General features: G+C 53.9%; 1 protein-coding gene across 1 annotated transcript in view; it reads left to right on the forward strand.

Moving 5' to 3' along the window:
- VSTM2L (V-set and transmembrane domain containing 2 like) overlaps positions 1-18,615 on the forward strand; it is a 38,725-nt gene extending 20,110 nt beyond the window's left edge. Inside the window, exons 2-4 of the mRNA XM_027977187.3 lie at positions 5,762-5,931; positions 7,771-7,821; positions 17,268-18,615. Of these exons, the coding sequence (XP_027832988.1) occupies positions 5,762-5,931; positions 7,771-7,821; positions 17,268-17,540 (494 nt within the window). The 3' untranslated portion in view covers positions 17,541-18,615. The remainder of the gene's footprint in view (positions 1-5,761; positions 5,932-7,770; positions 7,822-17,267) is intronic.
- Positions 18,616-20,185: the final 1,570 nt, after the last annotated feature.

Here is a 20,185-nt window from a genome sequence, read left to right on the forward strand (position 1 = left end):
TGGAGACTCAGATACGCCATCAAACGCCTAGAGCCTCAGCTTCCCCACTTGTCCTGAGAATGCATTGCCCCCTTCATCATGGAGGATGGAGCCAATGGGATCCTAAGGGGGCCTCCTTCAACCCACCCAACCATGTGCCTCCTGGCAGGGTCTGAGGGGATCAGCGAGAAAGAGAGCGAGGGACCAGAGCCCCCTGTGGAGAGGGAGAGCTGGTGGCCACAGCTACAGCCAACTCTCCTGGCTCCCAGGAGTTCTCAGAGCAGATTCTCCCTCCATCCTCCCAACCAGGGGCCCTCCCCACTTTGGCTCAGGACCACCTGGCCCACCTGGGGCTGGTGAGGAGCAGCAGCTCCTCTGGGAAGCCTCCCTTGATTGCCTCAGGCTGGGTGAAATGCCTCCTCAGTATCAGCCTAGGCCTTTACACTCAGAATAAAACAGACTCCCCATAGGAAGGTGCTTCCTCAGGACTTTCCAGAACAAGGTTGGCCACTGGGGCTGTTCCTTTTTAAGAAAGAGTCCTACCACCCAAAAGAGTTTGAGTTCTGTGGGAAAGAGCACAGCCTTGGGAGTCAGACAGTGCGTGTGTGCACGTGTGCTAAGTCGTGTCCGACTCCATGCAACCCCATGGACTGTAGCCCACCAGGCTCCTCTATCCATGGGATTCTCCAGGCAAGAATACTGGAGTGGGTTGCCAGGCCCTCCTCCAGGGAATCTTCCTGACCCATGAATTGAACCCATGTCTTGCATCTCCTGCATTGGCAGGCAGGTTCCTTAACCACTAACATCATCTGAGAAGCCTGGCCTGGGTTCAAACCCAGGCTCCACTGTGTGACTTTGGAAGGGTTACTGCCCTGTACTGGGCCTGGGCTACCTCCTCTGAGTCAGTGGGGAGCTGAGGCTGGCAGAGTCACCACCTGCCAGGATGCCTGCCGTACATGACAACTGACCACTGGGAAGGTGCCTGGCCTAAATTGAGATGTGTTGTAATCATGTAAAATACATGCTGGATTTCCAAGACTTAGCACAAAAAAGAATGTAAAATTTCTCATGAATAATTTTATACATGTTGAAATAATTTTTTGATATCTTGGGTCAAATAAAATAAATGATTAAAATTAATTTCATTTCTTAAAAAAAATTTTTTTTTTTTGGTTACTTTAAAAACACGGCACAGGTAATTGAAAATTTCCTGTGTCTTGGTGCGGGGCGCGCGTTCTGTGTCTGTTGGACAGCGCCCTCTAGAGGATGATTACTGGGATCCGCCTGGGGGAGAGGGGCTGTTGTGCTGCGGGGGAGAGGGCCTGACCTTGCCCACCCCTGGCTGCCGAGTAGCCCTGGGCCAGACTTCTGCATCAATAAGAAGAGCTGGTGGACCAAGGTCAGGGTTTTCAGTAAGTTGGTTGGGGGGGGGGTGCTGTGGGCAGAGGGAGGCTGAGTGAAGGCAGATGGAGGCCAGCCCCTCCCCAGGTCACCCTGATGGAAACCCCACCCAAGGGGTTTCCTTGGGGAAACCCATTGCTGCCCTTCCTTCCACCCGTGAGACCCACACGTGCCATTTCCCATCCTCCTGTGGGACGGACTCACCCAGCCCTGGGAGGAGAAGTGCCATGGCTGAGTCACACAGCCCTGGTTCCAGGGCTGGCTCTGCCCTTCCTAGCTCTGTGATCCTGGGGGTGGGAGTGGGGGTGGTCCTGGTGGGGGGATCAAGCCCCGCTCCGCACACTAGCTCTGCATCCCCTTTCTCCACTGGCAGGAGGGAAGATGGTGGTTACTTTCCGATTCCCATGGCTCAGGCAGGGACATCTGGAGGGGGTTACAACAGCAGCGTCACTCCCTCTGTCTCTTGGCCAGGAAGGTCACACTGCCAGTTACCTCGGATCCAACTGGGGGCCTCAGCGCTCTCCTCTTTCCCCCATTTGCAGAGGTGCTGGGTAGGTAGGGGCGTGGATCAAAGCAGAATCCGGCTGTCTCCAGGGCCAGGGGCCAGTGGCTCACTCTGCTCACCTCCCAGTCCTCCTGGTGGCTCAGGTCCTCGGTGGCCCCCTTCAGTCCTGCCCGAGTTGGCGAGTCGGCATCAGTATTTAGTGAGCACCTACTATGTGCCAAGCACTGTTCTAGGAGATGGGGATGTATCAGTAGACAAGACAGGCACCACCCCTGCCTCCTGGAAGAAAACGCAGACCATAAACATACATAAAATAAGTGTATTAGCTGTGCTGTCCAATACAGTTGCTGTTATCTACAATTTAATGGACATGAGTTTGAGCAAACTCCAGGAGATGGTGAAGGACGGGGAAGCCTGGGGTGCTGCAGTCCATAGGGTTGCAAAGAGTCAGACACGACTTTGTGACTGGATGACAGCAACCCCCTACAAGTGGCCATCTGCACTTAAGTTTTTTAACTATTTATTTTTGGCTATGCTGGGTCTTTGTTGCTTCGCATGGACTTTCTCTAGTTGCAGCAAGCGGGGTCTATTATCTGATTGTGGTGCACAGGCTTCTCATTGCAGTGGCTTCTCTTGTCGCAAGAGCACGGGCTCTAGGGCATGTGGGCTTCAGTGACTGCAGCACATGAGCTTAGTTGCCCCTTGGCACATGAGATCTTAGTTCCCTGACCAGGGATGAAACCCGTGTCCTCTGTGTTGGCAGGCCGATTCTCCCGGACCACCACAGAAATCCTTACATTTAAGGTTAAATTAATTTAAATGAAGTAAAACTTAAAATTCAGTTCCTTATTCACACTAGTCATATCTCAGGTGCTCAACAGACACACATGTGGCTGGTGGCCACTGTATTAGCTCAGATACAGACCATTTTCCTCATTGCAGGAAGTTCTAGTGGGCAGCACTGAAAGTATGTTGGAAGGGAAGAGGGTTTCAAAGCTCTGGGTTGGGGCAAGAGATGCAGTTTTCTTTTCCAATGCAAATTGTGTTTTGCAATTTCTCTTCTTTTTTAAAAATTTTTAATTAATTGTTTTGACTGCACAGCTTGTTGAATATTATTTCCCTGAACAGGGATTGAACCCAGGCCCTGGCACTGGAAGCACTGAGTCCTAACCGCTGGACCAGGAAATTCCCAGGGATGCAGCTTTAAGTAAAGTGGTCAGGGTAGACCTCGCTGCACGTGCATGCTATGCTAAGTCGCTTCAGTCATGTCCGACTCCGTGCGGCCCTATGGACTGTAGCCCTCCAGGCTCCACTGTCCATGGGATTCTCCAGGCAAGAATACTGGTGTGGGTTACCATTTCCTTCTCCAGGGGATCTTCCTGACCCAGGGATTGAACTCTCATCTCTTACGTCTTCTGCACTGGCAGGCAGGTTCTTTACCACTAGCACCACCTGGGAAGCCCTCAGGCCTCACTGAAGAGGTGACATTTCAGCAGAGCCCTGATGCAGGGGAAGGAAGGAGCCCGGTGATAATCTGGGTGAAGAGAGTGCTAAGCAGTGGGAACAGCAAGTGCAAAGGTCCTGAGGCAGGATCTCAGCTGAACACCCAAGGAACAGCAGGGAGGCCATTGTGTCAGGAATGGAATGAGCAAGGGGAAAACTAGAAGCTTTTCCTCCACAGGGGACTGGCCTGAACATGGAAGGCTTGTCAGCCACTGTAAAGGCTTTGGTTTTTCGTCTTAGGGCAATGGGAGATTTGAGGGGGGGGGGGGGGGACTGATTGGTGTTTTGCCAAATTTCCTCTGGCTGCTGTGTTGAAAATAAATTAATGAGGAGGGTGGGTGGCGGCAGGGAGGCCAGTGGCCCGCCCGCTGTCATGGGTGAGAGGTTGTGGTGGCTGGCCCAGCCTGGGGCAGTGAAAGCGGGGAGAAGGGGCTAGATTCAGATGTTCTGGAGACAGAATGGGGGCATAAGAGAAAGAACAAAGGAGGCAAGGGAGACCCTACAGTTCTGGGGGGGCCGGGGCACTTGGAGGTCAAAGGTGGGTGGACAGGTACCTTCCTCCAGGAGCCCATTGTGTTTCCTGCCCATTGGAAACAAGGACAGTCCCAGCTCTCAGTTGCTGACACACCACCCTTGACACGTGTTCAGTAACTCAAACAACATCGTTCTTATTAAACTGGCTTTGTTACGCAACGGCAGTCAGTCCCTTGCAAACCTCAGAGAACATGGGCAGCCTGAACCCATGGCCTTGGAGGTCGAGGATGTCACAGACATTCTCTTAGCCCACAGGCTCATTGCTGGAGTCAAGCTCCATTTGGAAGCCCTGTGTGTACAGCAGAAACAGCAGGATTTTACCAATCCTGACCCTCCCAATGTGCTCGGGATCATGGGAGCGGGGTGGTGACAGGTGACACCAGAGCAGGACCCCAGCTTCCAGTCAGGCTCTGGCGAGCAGTGCCAGGAGGGACCACGGGGGCTGCAAGGTGGGCTTGCTGCTCTCTGGGTGGGGTCGCCTGGCAGCAGCAAAACAGACATGGGGTGGCGGGGACCGACGGAGGCAACATTCCCTGGGTGACCTGCCCGCTGCCAGGCGTCTTTCCAGGGAGAGATAATCCGTCCTGAGAAGAGGAAAGAATTCTAATTACGTCTCAGGACAGTATTTGTTTGGAAAGAGGAGAGACAGAACATATGGAGGGAGCAGTGCTGGACTGCAACGAGTGGGGACTGGTTTTGCCATCTACCTGCCAGCGTGGGGTGGTGGGGTGCGGGGGGTGGGGAGGGAGGCGGCGGTGACCGTGGGTGGGGGCCCAGCTGCTCCATCTTTGGTGGGGAGCTGGACCCAGCTAGGGGTGGGGGAGCGGGTGACGGGAGGCACCTGGGTCTCCCACCGCCCCCTGGGGCCCTTGACAGGATGGAGGCTGTACCACCTGTTCAGGGCCTCTCGCAGGTGCCAGGAAATGTGTAGTGAGGGAGCTCTGGCCCCTGCTGTGCTGCAGCTGCGACAGGCAGTGCCCGCAGTCAGCGAGTGTGCGTGACCAGGCTGTTGAGGGGAACCGACCCAGTGGGTCAGGGAAGGCCTTTCTGAGGGGGCCAGGTTTCAGCTGAGCTTTGAGTGACCTGCCTGGCCAAAGAGGCACCGAGGGAAGCACATTTCAGGCACTGGGAACAGCGGAGACCAGCATGAGGCCTGTTCACAGGGCAGAATGGAGCCCAGGGGGAGGTGGGAGTGCCCTGCCCCCCAACCTGCGCAGAGGGGACCCCGGCAAGGGTTCCTTGATTGAGGTGGAGGCCCAGATCTGGTCTGGTTTATCAAAGACAGTGCTGAATGCTGTGCGCTGGGATTGAGAAGAACCCCCCAGGGCGGGCGGGCAGAGAAATTGGGAAGAATTGAGAAAGCAGCAGCTTCCTCCCTGGCCTCTGGCTTCCAACCAAGCCCTCCTCGGATCCGTCACTACCCTCTCCAGAGAACCTGGTGCCCGCCGGATCGGGGGTGGAGGGCCAGGGCGGGCCCTTGTGCGTCATTCGGGGCCCCGACCTCCTCCTTCATCCCCAAGTCTTGCCACCTGCCGCCACTGCCCAGCCCTCTCGCCCAGCCTCGCAGAGCTGGTCCAAGTGCCCCAACTGCAGCCAGACCACCCTGCTCCACCCCTGCCCCTCCCCGCCGCCCCCTGCCCCTCCCCGCCGCCCCCTGCCCCTCCCCGCCGCCCCCTGCCCCTCCCCGCCGCCCCCTGCCCCTCCCCGCCGCCCCCTGCCCCTCCCCGCCGCCCCCTGCCCCTCCCCGCCGCCCCCTGCCCCTCCCCCACCCCTGCCCCCGCCGCCAGCCCTGAGGTTTCCTGAGCCCTTGGCTACCCTTCCCCCGGTGTCTCCGCACAGCCCTGTTCACAGAGACGCCCCACGACATGACGGCGCGGACGGGCGAGGACGTGGAGATGGCCTGCTCCTTCCGCGGCAGCGGCTCCCCCTCCTACTCGCTGGAGATCCAGTGGTGGTACGTGCGGAGCCACAGGGACTGGACGGACAAGCAGGCGTGGGCCTCGAACCAGGTACCACCCGGGAGAGACTTATCCGAGTGGGGTTGGGAGGATCCCGGCCCCCCCACTCCCGGAGAGGGGATATGTCTCTGCCCCTCACCGTCTCTGAGGGGCACGGCTCCAGCTGGGCTCGTCCTCTGCAGCCCCCAGCGGTCTCCCTCCCTTCTTCCTGGAAAGGAAGCTTGGTGGGGGTGTCGGAGTAGGGAGCGGAGCGAGGCTGTGTACTTGGGATGCTCGCAGCTGGTAGGGCCCTACAGGGAGCAGAGTCCCGCCCTTCAGGTACAGGTGGGGGAACTGAGGCCAGAGGGACGGAAGCTGGCTCCAGGTTACTGGGCAAGGCGGGTCTCCTGACTCACCTTCTCCAAGCCCTGGGGGCACGTGCTTTGTAGTGAAAGTGAAAGTCGCTCAGTCCTGTCTGACTCTTTGCGACCCCATGCACTATGGGGTGCATGGAATTCTCCAGGCCAGAATACTGGAGTGGGTAGCCTTTCCCTTCTCCAGGGGATCTTCCCAACCCATGGATCAAACCCAGGTCTCCCGCATTGCAGGCGGATTCTTGCAGGCCCTCTAAACAAAGGGCAGTCTTTGCCCAGTTCGGTCACACAGACACACACATGTGTATGCGTGGCCTTCCACATACCTGCAGACACACGAGGCAGCCCAGTCACGGCACATGTGCACACTCACGCACACACACACACCGTGGAGGCATATGCTACTGGTGTCCACGCCCACCTGCCTGGCCAGCGCTATCACCTACCACCAGCCCCACTGCCAGTCCCTGCAACACTGCCTGTGGGTTTTCTCTGGACCACAGAGCCTGCCGGCAGGGAAGGCAGGCTGGAAAAGGGCTCCATCAACGGGTGACAGCAGTTGGAGGGTAAATACCCCAGCTCCCTCGCCCTTCAGTTGGGATAACTGAAGAGCATCCCCAGGTGCTCAGAGGGATAAAGTTGCAGTGGCCCACAGTGGTAACTGGCTTGAGGACATACCCAATCTTAACTTCCTTTGCTCTTTGGTATCACTTGCTCACTCACTCACCTCCTGGTGTTTCCTGGCATCACCTCCCAAATAAATCATTTGCACTTGAATCTTTGTCTCAAGGTCTGCTTCTGGGGGAGCAAACTAAGACACTCATTCTTACGCTTGTGTGTATATAGGTATTATGCAAATACGTATACATCTGCCCACCTGTTCACATATGAACACATACATGACACACCCTCATATGCACACACAGGCATGCTCACACATTCTTGTATGTTTCATGAAATGGCTTCTAACATATTCACAAATACATATTAAAATCATCTAGCTCCCGGAGGTGTCCGCTCCCAGCACACTGGCTTAGAGGACTCCAGTGGTCAGAGAAAGCTCTCAGGCAGAGTTGCAGGCTTTGCAGTTGGAGGCCTCTGAGGTCAGTTTGCAGGGAACAGTATGTGGGCAGGGCTCTGGCAGCATCTGTGCAAACAAACCTGGAAACAGGACACATCCACAGACGGAGAGAGATGCGAGTGTGCAGACAGACAATCCTACAGACACACCAAACCCGAATTACGTTTTTGCCTGTTCACACCTACCCTCCCTGTGTATCTCCAAGTACCCTCCATATCAGAATGCAGAGCGCATGTGCAGTCAGTTTTATAGACACCTCCTTTATCTTCCTTTGCTCTGACTCACCTCCATCCCTGAGTGGACACAGAGCTGAAGGACTCCCCCACAGCCCTGCCTCCAGACCCGCGGTCCCTGGAGCATCACCTGCTGTCTCGAGAATCTTAGCTGTGGCCCATACCCCCATCCCGTGATGCTAACGCCTTGTCTCTGCTTTTTCTACCCTCCCGCTCCCAACAGCTAAAAGCATCTCAGCAGGAAGACGCAGGGAAGGACGCCACCAAAATAAGTGTGAGTTTTGATAATGACTTCTTACAAGGGCTCTAATGGACGACACAGCTGTAATTTAAAAAAAAAAAAATTGGTCTAGTTCAGCAGGGAGCTTTGGCAAGATGGAGGAGAAGGAAAAAAGAAAAAAAAGAAGGGGGGAAAATTGGCCCAGCTCTGTTTTTTAAAAGCCAGAGATTTTTCAAGTTCATTGAATGACAGGCACAAACAAATGACAGGGGGAGAGAAGATGCATTCTCTCCTGTCGGGGCCAAGGCTCTGTGCATCCCTGATGCTTCGTGCCTGTCTCAGCAGCATTTTTTATTTGGGAAGCCAACAAGGAACTAATGAGACTGAGTCGGCTTTTTTTCGGCCCATCACAAATGACGGCTGCAGCATCTCACGGTCACTTGGGTCATCTGGCTCCGGACGTGAGGCGGGACAGAGGAGCTACAGCCGAAGGGTTTCAGGGCTGGCCGGGCCTTCTAATGCATTGACTCATTTTTATCATTGCTCCATCTCTCGAGGGAAGGGCAAGCTTTTGCCCATTTTACAGATGGGGCAACTGAGGCTTAGAAGGTCAAAGCCTTGCTGGAGGTCATGACTTGGCTGAGCTGCATTGAGCTTTTGTCTCCAGGCTGTGCTGGAGCCCCATGAGGTAGGGCACCCAGGGGACTCAGGCAGTGCCAGTTTTTGTAGAGAAGGGCACCCCAAGCAGAGTCTGGAAGAGGCTGAGGAGAGGGGAGTGACCTGGTGACACGTGTGGCCATGGGACTGGGTTGGGTTTGTGCATGGGGCACGCGGTCAGCCTGGCAGGAGGCTGGGAGTCAACTGGACACACGCCCAGGAGATGCAGGTGCCCACAGGGGTGTGGATGCGTGTTGGCGGGAGTGACATCCAGATTCACTCTTTTCTGTTGCTCCTTCCCAAGCCCATCAAGGACTTGTTGGGGAGCTCGGGGTCCCCAAGGCCACTTAGACACAGAGGATCCCCCAAAGCAGAAGTCACAATGTAAAGAGTGGGCACCGGGAGGCGTGAGGTGCCATGCCAGACCCTGGAGGTGGCAGAACAGAGGCCGGGAGGCTGGGAGGGAGGCTCCCACGGAGGCTCAGACAGGAGATGGGCAGATGATAGAAGAAAGGCCTTCAAAGCATCGTTTGTGCTATCTACCCTCGGGGCCTTTCGGAGCTAGGAAAATGTAAATCATTTCTGGCTCAGGGCGGCTACTGGCCCACCGCCCCTGGCCCCTTACCCTCATCCTTTGCCAATGGCATGCGCATGTGTAACATCTTGTTTCTTGCCCAAACACCCATCAGTTAAGCCTGGCCAGGTGGAGACCTCTGTGTACATTAATATACCCTGTTCATGGCAACTCTCACTGATGATTTTGTTTGGGGTTTAAGAAGCATCTAACGCAAAGGAGAAAATAATCTAATTGACTTAGAGGATTAGAATTCAAGGCTGCTGGGCTCCACGTGAGGGGCATGCAAAGATGCTAATTAGTTAAATAAAATAAATGTACTCAGCATGATCGTGCAGTGCCCACCCCCACCCCAATCCCTGGCGATTCCTGCACCAGCTGGGGCTCTGGTTAGGAGATTCCCAGACAAACACAGACCCATTTCCATGTGCAGAGAGCATTTTGCCTGTGATAGTTCTTAAGTACATGGACCACAGTTAGCGGCCATCTGTGAGCAGCAGCACACCCCAGGTTCCTGCAGCCCAAGAGAAGGCTCAGATTTCTCCATGGCCTTCAAGATTCTGTGCAACTCGCTCTGTTCACCCTCTGGGCCATCTCATCTGCTGGACCTGGTTCTCCTGTCCCTCCCAATCCTGGCTGCCTCCCAGCCTCGCATTCCTTCCTACCTTCTGACATTTACACAGGCCAGTCCCTTGGCCTAGAAAACAGTTCCTCTCTCTCCCTGCAGAACTCAGCTCATCAAGCCTCCCTGGACGCTGGGACTCAGCCAACGCCCCTTCCTTCTTGCTGGCTGCATTTTTGTCTGTACTGATCTGTGCTTGTGAGCCTCTGTTTCAGGCCTGTCTTCCCTGAAGACAGTGGGGCTGCGACTGTGCCTGCCTGATTTCCGGAGCCTGGCTCCGTGCCTGGCAGGTAGTCAGCGCCCAATAAATATTTATCAAGTGACTGCCACACACACAAACACACACCCAGGCCAATGGCAGCACAAAGCCAGACACAGATTTTGATACACAGACATGCCAACACCATATGCATCGTGCCTGTGCGTGTATGTGTACAGGGGTCATGTGGGAAGGTGGGGCCTGGGAACGAAGTCCTTGTACCTGCAGGAGCCAGATGAGCCTGCAGGAGTGCTGGCCCTGGAGTCCCATGTCACCTAAAAATCCCAAATTCCAGGAAGTATCTCCCAATTTTTTTAAAAAAATGTATTTTATTTTTGGCTGTGCTAGGTCTTCGTTGCTGCATGCGGGCTTTCTCTAGTTCCAGTGAGCGGGGCTACTCCCTAGTTGCTTCTCATTGCGGTGGGTTCTCTTGTTGCAGAGCATGCGCTCTGCTCAACAGTTATGGCACACAGGCTTCCTTGCCCTGAGACATGTGGGATCTTCCCGGATCAGGGATTGAACCCAAGTCCCCTGCATTGCAAGGTGTATTCTTAATGACTTAACCACCAGGGAAGTCCCTGATTTTTTAACTGTTGGGACCTAATTTGAATTTTGAAAAACTGTGGGGGGCAAACAGCTCAGTCTTCTGGCTGGGCATCGTTAGCACCTTGGGGGCCCCAGGTTCAGAGTAGGAAGTAAAGTGAGTATCCTGGGGTTTGGTGGAGGCAGGGCTTCATCGTGGGTGCTGTAACCCCTTGGGTCCACCATGGTGGCCCTGGGGAGGTTGAGATATGGCAGCGCTGAGTGCAGGGGTAGGTCAGGGAGGACACAGTGGGGCCCGCGCCAAATGTCCCAGGACCACTCGAGTCCTGCTCCAGTTTTTCCCCCTCCCTGGGCCTCCCTTTCCCCGCTCACTGCTGTCTAACAAATATATGAAAAGTGCTATGGAAACTGTAAAGTCCTCTGGATTCGGCCGTATAAATGACAGTGGTTACTAGAGTGGAAACTTAATATGAATTTTCAAATCACATGATTCCTATTCCCAGAATTGGGGATGGAGGGGTGTGGAGCAGGGAAAGGAGGCCCAGCTTTGCAGAAAACAGGAGAGGGAATGAAAAGAGCTCAGAATCTCATAAGGAGATCATTTAAATTACAGGCACCTGTAATAATAGCATTGCTAACAATAATAACAAGGCAGCTAACATTTATTGAGTGCTTGCCATATGTCAGGAACCATGATGAGTGCTTTACAATGTGATTTATCTCATTTAACTTGAGGCCTGGGGAAGGATCCCCTGGCCTTAAAAATTATCTCCCATGGGTGCTTGTATATGCTGAGGATTCCCTCATCAGGACCTCATTCCTGGGGCTCAGATAAATTCTGCCTGTGTCCATTTTCAAGTTCTGGAAGTCTTTCTTTTGAGTTCACTGAAGTGCTGTGTTTTGGAATTAATTTCCCTTTAAATAACAGTTTTGTAAGTAGAGATGGCCCCCAACTGTTGAATTTTAAAATAAGGTGAAATTCTCCACATGCATCCTCCTTCCCAAGAGGCTCACCTGCCTTTGTTACTGTTAGTCCCTTCTTTGGTCTAATTACAGTTGTTTTTACTGTAGATTCATGTCACCTGTTTCAGTCCAAAACAGCCATGGGTAGCCTGGGTCCTAATATACATGTGGCCTTGTGCTCCAGCCCTGCTAGCCTAAGCCCTGCCTCCTCTCCTAAAAGCCCTAAAAGCCCTAAATCCGAGGGGCAGCCAAAGAGGCCACAGAAAGCACGCTGCAGCTCCCACGGAATGTAGAATCTTCCTGGACCAGAGATTGAACCAGTGTCCCCTGTAATGCAAAGGGAAGCCCCTGATTTTTAACTGTTGGGACCTAATTGGAATTTTTTAAAACTGTGGAAAGCAAACAGCAGCTCCCAACCCCAGGCCCCCAAATCTGCATAAATGGTTAAAAGGCAGCAGCAGTATCTGTCAGATCAAGCCCATGCCTGCCTTGCCTGCCTGCCCCATACATGTGATATACACATGAACACTGCATGTTTCCTGATGCAGGGAGTTGGGGCTGGGAACGAGCGCAGCACATGAGCTCTGCATTCTTCATGAAGGATTAACAGGCCAAGCAGTGGGTCATGGTGTACTACGACTTTATTTTCTGTAGTAGACATTTCTATATTTCCTTGAAAATTCCTACAGTGATCCGCAGTATACAAAGGGCATGGAATTCTGAAGTCCGAAAGGGAGGCAAGATTCATGTGGAGTCGAAATCACTCCATCCATCTTGGGAATCCCTTGAAACAGGCACGGAGCAGCCGGCCTTTGCCTGAGGCCCCAGAGATTACTCTGTGAAGGCCACGGTCACACACACCCAGTCCCCACTCTCAGGGTCTTCCCAGCCGGTGTGGCAAATGGATGATAACTCAACCATCACACGTGATAAAACGTAAAGCTACAGCTGTGACTATCAAAATAAGAAGGAGTGCAGCCGGTCACAGAGGACCTGACCTAGTCTGAGGGGTCTGGAGGGCTTCCTGGAGGAAGTGGTTTGTTTTTTTTTTAACCTTCATTTTACTTTACAATACTGTATTTGGAGATGTTCTTTGAAGTGAGCACTGGAGTGTAGGGGGGTTGACTTGGAGTAGAGGGAACTTCCCTGAGTGTGTGTGTGTGTGTGTGTTGGAGGAACTGCTGGAGGTTGGTGGGTGAGGGAAACGAGAGGATTCCCCCAGCAGCCACTATGGGGAGCCATCACAGGAAGGGTTCTAAGTTGGAGCCATTTTGCAAAGATATGTCTGACTGTCTTGGGAGGATGGATTGGAAGGGGCCAAAGTGCTTTGGAGAGGCCCTGGGGGAGGCTGGGATATTGCCCTGGCCAGTGCGTGGGGATCTGGGTTCTGGAGAGAAGGGGAGGACCAGTGATGTTTAGCAGGAAGATCAGTGGGATTCAGAGGCAGATTGTGCCTGTGTGAAGGGAGAAATGGGGGTCAGGACTTGGGAGGGTCTGGCTGCAATGGGTGAGGCCTTCTGGGGCCCAGATTTGGGGAGACTCTGAGTTGGCATCTGGCCTTGCCAAAGTGAAAGTGAAAGTCGCTCTGTTGTGTCTGACTCTTTGAGACCCCATGGACTATATAGTCCATGGAATTCTCCAGGCCAGAACACTGGAGTGAGTAGTCATTCCCTTCTCTAGGGGATCTTCCCAACGCAGGGATCGAACGCAGGTCTCCCACATTGCAGGCAGATTCTTTACCAGCTGGGCACTGGTGAATTGGCTGGGTGTTCCTGATGGAAGCTCGGGAGTGGCAGAGCTCAGAGCCAGGCCTGGGGCAGGGACCTCCTGACCCCCTGCTCCCCACCCAGCACTTTCTCAGGGTTACCACGTCTCTCTTAGGCTGAGGACACACGGAAGAAAGGTCTGGCACCATGGATTAATTTGCCATCATCCACTCTTCCTGGTACAGCTTGGGAGAAGGATCCCAGCCCACCCACCTGATGGTCCGTGGGCTCCTGCTGTGTCCAGCGAGGCCTGGGCCGTGGGCAGGCAAGAAAGAGGCTGAGCTTGGTCATGGCGTGGACTGGCCACCTTGTCTCTTTCAGCATAATTAGGTGCTTAATTGCACTGCTAAGGCCTGTCGATGCCCATGCCGAGGCGATTATGATTTACAGCCAGGCCTCCACATGGGGGTCTCTCTGCCTCACAGCCCTGTGCTGGGGGGCTGGGCTGCAGGATTTTTCTGCCCAGTCTGTGAATGTTGAAATCCAACAGGCTGCTCCACCACCCCCATGAAGCCTGGGTAAGATGATGGCTCCCTCCCATAAGAGATGCTTCTGAGGAAGGGGCCAGGCTCCTCAAAGACATGGAAGGCTGGAGGGCCAGGGAAAGAGAGGGGAGGCGGGGGTGGAAAGACAGACTTGTTTACTGGTCCTGGGAGAATCCCCAGGGATATGATTAGGACCTGGTTCTTGTCACCATCTGGGTGGCCTTGGGCAAGTCACCTTACCTCTCTGAGCCTCTGTTTCCTGACCCATACAATGGGTATCCCAATGTGCCTACATCTTGGTATCCGAGTAGTGCCTACGTCTTGGGGTTATTTATTATGGGATTTAAATAAGGTGTAGACTCTTTAGCACATCATCTCCCAGGGATCAAGCGCTCCATAAATATTAGCTACCAGCTTTGCTGTTAACTGTTGTTACTGTGTTTATTATTTGCTTTCTATGGGTGGTGCTTACAGATGCAGATCCCCAGGACTGATGTGTGTCCTCTCCCGTCGTCCTGGTATAAGGCAGCTCCCCCAGGTGCTTGGTTGCTGATGTGAGGTCTGGGTTCTCCCTTAGAGCTGGAGCCTACGTGGGAGTCGCAGGGGTCTGGCTGGCTTGCAGCCGTATCTCCAGCGCCTGGCTCAGAGTGGGCCTCGCTCATGGTCTTGTCGAATGAAGGATGAATCCAGCCCAAGAAAACTGAGGCCAGGGTGCTCGGGACGGGTTAGGGTCAGATCCAGCCTCCCAGCACTGTTTGCTCTTCTCCTTGTCTCCCTTCTCCTCCTTGAGTGGGGGAGGTCACACACAGGGGTGACGGGGTAGGAGGGAGCCGGTGACCAGGGCTTCCGGTCCAGGGAAGGGAAAGGGTGGGCGGAGGGGTGGGCCAAGCATGGTACTCCCTCCCCAGCGCTCCTCCCAGCGCTTCACATTATTACTCCATTAGCGCCTTGTAGGGTTGACAAATGAAGGATAATTAATATCCGTGAGGGAAACAGATGTTGAGGTAATTCACTCCCCGCTGCGCATTTGCAACGGCATCTCCTAACTCGCCTGAGAGTGTGGCAGGGCCCCAGGACCTCTCTGTGCCCTTGGTCAGAGGTGATGGAACCAGCAGGGCTGATGGCCTCCAGCTGGGCCCTGCCCCAGTACTGGGGAGGAGGGGGTGTCCCACACCCAAGGGGGCAGCTGGAAGAGTCTCCCACTGCTTGCTCTACAGGGAAGGTGGGCAGTTCTGCCTCTGTCCCACCTCCTGCCTCCTGCTGTGCCATAAGCCCATGTACTCTTGCTTTGTGGGGGATGATGACCAGCCAGGAAGGTCAGAATAAGAGAGGGTGAGCCAGGCTCCTAGCAGCTGCCCACTTCTCTCTTCCCTTCCAGAGCCTGGGAAGTGCCCTGTGGCCCTGCTACCTCTGGGTAACCCTCTGTGGGCCCATCACACCTTTGAAGGGTTAGAGTGTGCAAAGGCAACCTGGGTTCACTGACTTGATGCCCATGGGGAAGCCACGTCTTTCAGAGACTTAGCTTCACCATCTGTAAAGTGGGTATGATCATATATATGTGACCCCCAAATCAACAAGCATGATATCTGGGTACCACTTCCTTTGGAGAAAGGAGGAACTAGAGTAAGTCCATTTAAACACTTATATGTTTTCTTTCTTCATTATTATTATTATTTACAGGGTACTAGGCTCTTCAGTGGTCACTGAGATGAAAAAGATAGATATCATTCCTGCCCTTGTGGAGTTTATAGTTTAGTCAGAAAAACAAAAATCAAGTAAACAGACAAATATATGGTTCTCCAGTTGTGATGAGTGTTAGGAAAGAAATAGACAGGAGGATGTGATGGAGGGCTTCTTGGAGGAGGTGATGTTTGAGAATGAATGGGACTCAAGGAGGTGATGGGAGACAGCATCCTGGCAGAGAAACCAGCAAAGGCTGTGAGGTCATAAAGAGCCTGGCATCCAGGAGGAAGGAACCAGGGAAGCCAGAGACAATTAATGAGATGATTAGAAGTCATATGTGTGAGGGCCCAGCTGCATGGTGAACACACCACCTCATGGTCCTCTTTCTCACCCTGGCCTCCTCACTGCAAGGGTGATCAGCAAGGGTGTCCTCCTACAGAATTTGGGGTGTGGCAAGGACAGGCAGCCTGGGTCTCTGTCCCCATCACCACCCCCCCAGGGGAGAAGGACGAATTGGGCTCCAGACTGTGGCCACCAGTCTGAAGCTCACTCAGCTCCATCCTGGCCCTGGCGAGCCTACAGTGCCAGCTGGTAATAACATCACTGAGCAGGGGGTCAGCAGCTGGCTGTTAGGGACTGTTCTCCCCTGTTCTGTCTAGAGTGAGTGGGGGCTCTAGGAGGGGCTTCTTTTGGCTCTAAGGAAGAGGGGACAAGAAGGATAGAAGCCCCCTTTTACAACACCCCCACTTTATAGGCCAAACTTCTCTTTTATTTCAGCTTTTTATTTTGAATTGCAGACTCAGAGAAAGTTACAAAGAGATCACAGAGTCCCCTGTCCTCATCTACCTTCCCCAGTGATTTTTTTCATATGACTGTCCAACTGCCTTTTCCCTCTTAATTGAAAAAATTCACAGCAGCTTTATAGTTGTGGCAGATTTATTAAGAGCTCTAATCTGAAAGCTACCCAAATACCATCAACAAGGGGCTAGATAAACAGACTGTGGCATATCCATGTGATGAAATACTACACTGCAATAAACAGGAACAAATTGAGCCAGGAAACATAAAGGAATCTCACTGATAGTGTGTCGTGTGAAAGAAGACACATACAAATGAGTTCAAGAACAGGGGAAATTAGTCTAGGGTGATAAAAATCAGAGTACTAGGTAACCTAAGGGGGTGGGAATTGACAAGGAGGGGCCACTAGGGTGCACTCCAGAAGGTTGCAAACGCCCCATGCCTTGCTCTGGATGGTGGTCACACCCAGCATACCTGTAAAATTTCATTAAGCTGTGTGTGCCTTATTGTATATAAACTATATTTCAATTTTAAGTAAAAATTTTAAAACCCCATCCAATAAGTAAATGAGCAAAAAGCCAAAATATGAAGATAAATATCACAATCTTGCTCCCCCCGCCCCTCACCTCCCCTGGAGTGAGCTATCATTAGCATCCTGATATATTTGTGATCAGCCTTTATTTTATTTTATTTTGATACATAAGGCTAAGCATTCACTTTGCAGTCTACCGCAGCCCTTCCCTGGGCTCCACTTCAGAAACAACCATAGCTTTGAGGCCACACTGTGTTCCCTGCTGTCTATTTTCAAACTTGCCTGCACACAAGTCACCAAAACCAGTGTAGAGTGTTTTTGTGCCTTTGCAGAAATGGCATCATAGGGCAAGAGTCTTGCAATGAGATCTTTTCACCCCGTGTACCCCTGAGCTCTAATACAGCTAGTTCTAGCTCATGCTTTTTCACTGCTGTGCACTATTCCGCTGAATGAACTGACCAGCGCCTGTTTATGTGATCTGTTGATAGACACTTAAGTTGCTTTGGCTTTTCTGCTGTTGAACTCCGCATGCCCTGATGGGAGTGTCCCTGGGGCCCCACCCGCGGAGCGGGCCCAGGACACCACTGGCCAAGGTCACCGTCTCTGTGTCGCCCCCAGGTGGTCAAGGTAGTGGGCAGCAACATCTCCCACAAGCTGCGCCTGTCGCGAGTGAAGCCCACGGACGAAGGCACCTACGAGTGCCGTGTCATCGACTTCAGCGACGGCAAGGCCCGGCACCACAAGGTCAAGGCCTACCTGCGGGTGCAGCCGGGGGAGAACTCCGTCCTGCACCTGCCCGAGGCCCCACCTGCCGCGCCCGCCCCGCCGCCCCCCAAGCCCGGCAAGGAGCTGCGGAAGCGCTCGGTGGACGAGGAGGCCTGCAGCCTCTAGACTGATGCCCAGCTCGCCGCTGGCCCACCCCGCGCCCCTCCGGCTGTATCGAGTGCACGAGGAGCCGCTGGACCGCTGGGGATGGGGCTGCCCAGGTCCAGCTCCTCCCCATCCCCAAGATGGCCCGTGGCCCCCTCCTCGGCCCTGCGCCCACCACCCCTCAGCTCAGCATGTAAGCCCCGCCCAACCCTCCCCCTTCAGACCCTCGCAGCGACCTGGCTCCGAGAAGGTGGCCCGGGGCACCCAGGGGACAGCCGCCCCGGAACGCTGGGCTGGGGCACCAGGCCGGGACCAAGCCGCCCCCGTCTGTCACCAGCTTCAGTCGAGTCCAGTGTTTCGCTTTGCTTGCTTGTCCCCCATCCTGTCCCAAGCCGGGGGCCTCCCAGCCTTACTCTCCCTCCTTCCTCCCATCCCCTGCTTGGACCCCGGGGTGTGGAACGGTGACACCTCCCAAATGTGGACTTGAATCTTCTGAGCAGAACCAGGGCCTCTGGTGAAGGAGTGAGGCACAGAGCCGCTCAGAAGAGCCGTGACCCCTTGGCCGAGTGGCTCACAGGGGTCCTGGGAGGACAGGGAGACCCCTCCCACTGCCTCCAGGTGGGTCCTTCATGTTCAGCCTCCTCCTACTAAGAATCAGCCCCTTGTCCCACCCAGCCGGGAGGCAGGGGACCCCGGATCTGACCCTTCACATAGCAAGTCAGAAGGAGGGCCTTTCCCCTCTGACCCCTCGGCCCCAGGCAGAGTCTTGCACCAGCGGGACCCTTTGGAGGGTCTTTGAGGCTCCACAGGAGCCCCCTCTGCCAGTTCCTACCGTCCCAGCCCCCTCCCAGGACCCATGCCAACCCCCCCCCCGCAAGGGCCTGGGGCTGTTGGGAGCCAAGGGCCCCCCCATACCAAATCCTTTCACAATTCCTGAGCAGGGGGGCACCCACCCCCTTGGTGATTTGTAAATATTTCTATTGAGCCCCACTCCCCCTCAAAACTGGCTGGAACCTCTGGCCACCCCTCAGCGATGGAGTCGGGGATGTGGGAGAGGCCTAGGCTTTGCCTGGGAGGGTGTGGGTTACCCTGTACACATGATCCAGTCTGTGACTACCAGCCAACCTGAATAAAGCGGTTTAAAAAAAACCTCTGGGCAGGATCTTTCTGGGCCATTCACGTCTGGGAACAGTGCCGCCAGGGAGGGCGAAATGGGGAAGGGGAGGCCAGCCCACACCCGCGCCTCACTCAATCCCTTCTCACCCCCGCTCTCAGCCCCCCAAGCACAGGACGAACTCCAGTGGGGGCTCAAGGAGAAAGAAAACCAGCCCTCGTCCAGCACCAATCCAATTACCAGGTGCTTGAATTATTCTGATTTTGAGATCATTACCCATACAGAAGCGAACAATAACATGTTTACACTATTTTGTGAATAAATAACTTATAAATGAAGTAAGGGTGAGTTACCAGCTCACCAGGCAACCCCAGAAAAGAACCCCCCTGCCCGGCCCGTGTGTCTTCCAGATTACCCCCTCCTCACTCCCAGAGGGAACCACCACTCTAATTTTTAAGGTAATCCCATTCTCAGTGTTCTTTTTTTTTACAGTGTTACTACCTATATGTATGTCATCTTAAACAATATAGTTGAGTTTTGTTTACATTTTTAGAATGTTATATGCATGGAATTATACCCTATCTGCTCTTTCATACACTGGTGTTTGTGAGATTCACCTAGATTGTTTCATGTGTCCATAATGTGTCCATTTTATTACTGTTTGACTATCCTGCTACTGCTGCTACTGCTAAGTCACTTCAGTCGTGTCCGACTCTGTGCGACCCCAGAGATGGCAGCCCACCAGGCTCCGCTGTCCCTGGGATTCTCCAGGCAAGAACACTGGAGTGGGTTGCCATTTCCTTCTCCAATGCATGAAAGTGAAAAGTGAAAGTGAAGTCGCTCAGTCGTGTCGACTCTTTGTGATCCCATGGACTGTATCCTACCAGGCTCCTCCATCCGTGAGGTTTTCCAGGCAAGAGTACTGGAGTGGGGTGCCATTGCCTTCTCCTGTTTGACTATCCTACAACATATCAATGTGTGCATCCATTAGTACTGTTGACAAGAATCTGTGGTCCCATTTGGGTGCACCATAATTACTGGCCCTGCATGTGAGCACGTGGGCTGGTCAGTTGGGAGGTTTAGGCATCCCTTTAGGGATCTCATTTTCTCCCCAGGTATCAACACTCCCATATTACAGTTGAGTAAATGGGCTCAGGGAGGCTAAGCTATTGAAATCTGTTTTGCCAAGCTTGACTGTTGCTTCCATCATGCCCTGGGCTCTGGACTCCCCTTTGCTCATCCCAGCCAAGAGTCCTGCCCACTTCGGTCCTGCTGAGAATCTGCCTGGGGGTGTATCAGTCAAGCCTTTGTAGCCAGCATGCACAGATGGCACCCCCTTTGTGCCCCTACAGAAACCATTGGCATCACCCATACGGAGCTTGGGGCATCTGCCTGTCCCCGAGCTCCCCTGCCAGCCAGAGTGAGTGAGCTTCCTCAAGGGCAGGGTCTGGGAGCTGCTGGAATGATGACTGACGTTGGCTGAGCACTAAGTGTGCTCGGGGCACTGTGCTGACCGCCACAGCAGTCCCAAAGGGAGGCACATATCCTCAGT

This window comes from Ovis aries, chromosome 13 (genome assembly GCF_016772045.2).
Source record: "Ovis aries strain OAR_USU_Benz2616 breed Rambouillet chromosome 13, ARS-UI_Ramb_v3.0, whole genome shotgun sequence".
In the NCBI taxonomy this organism is placed as follows: Eukaryota; Metazoa; Chordata; class Mammalia; order Artiodactyla; family Bovidae; genus Ovis; species Ovis aries.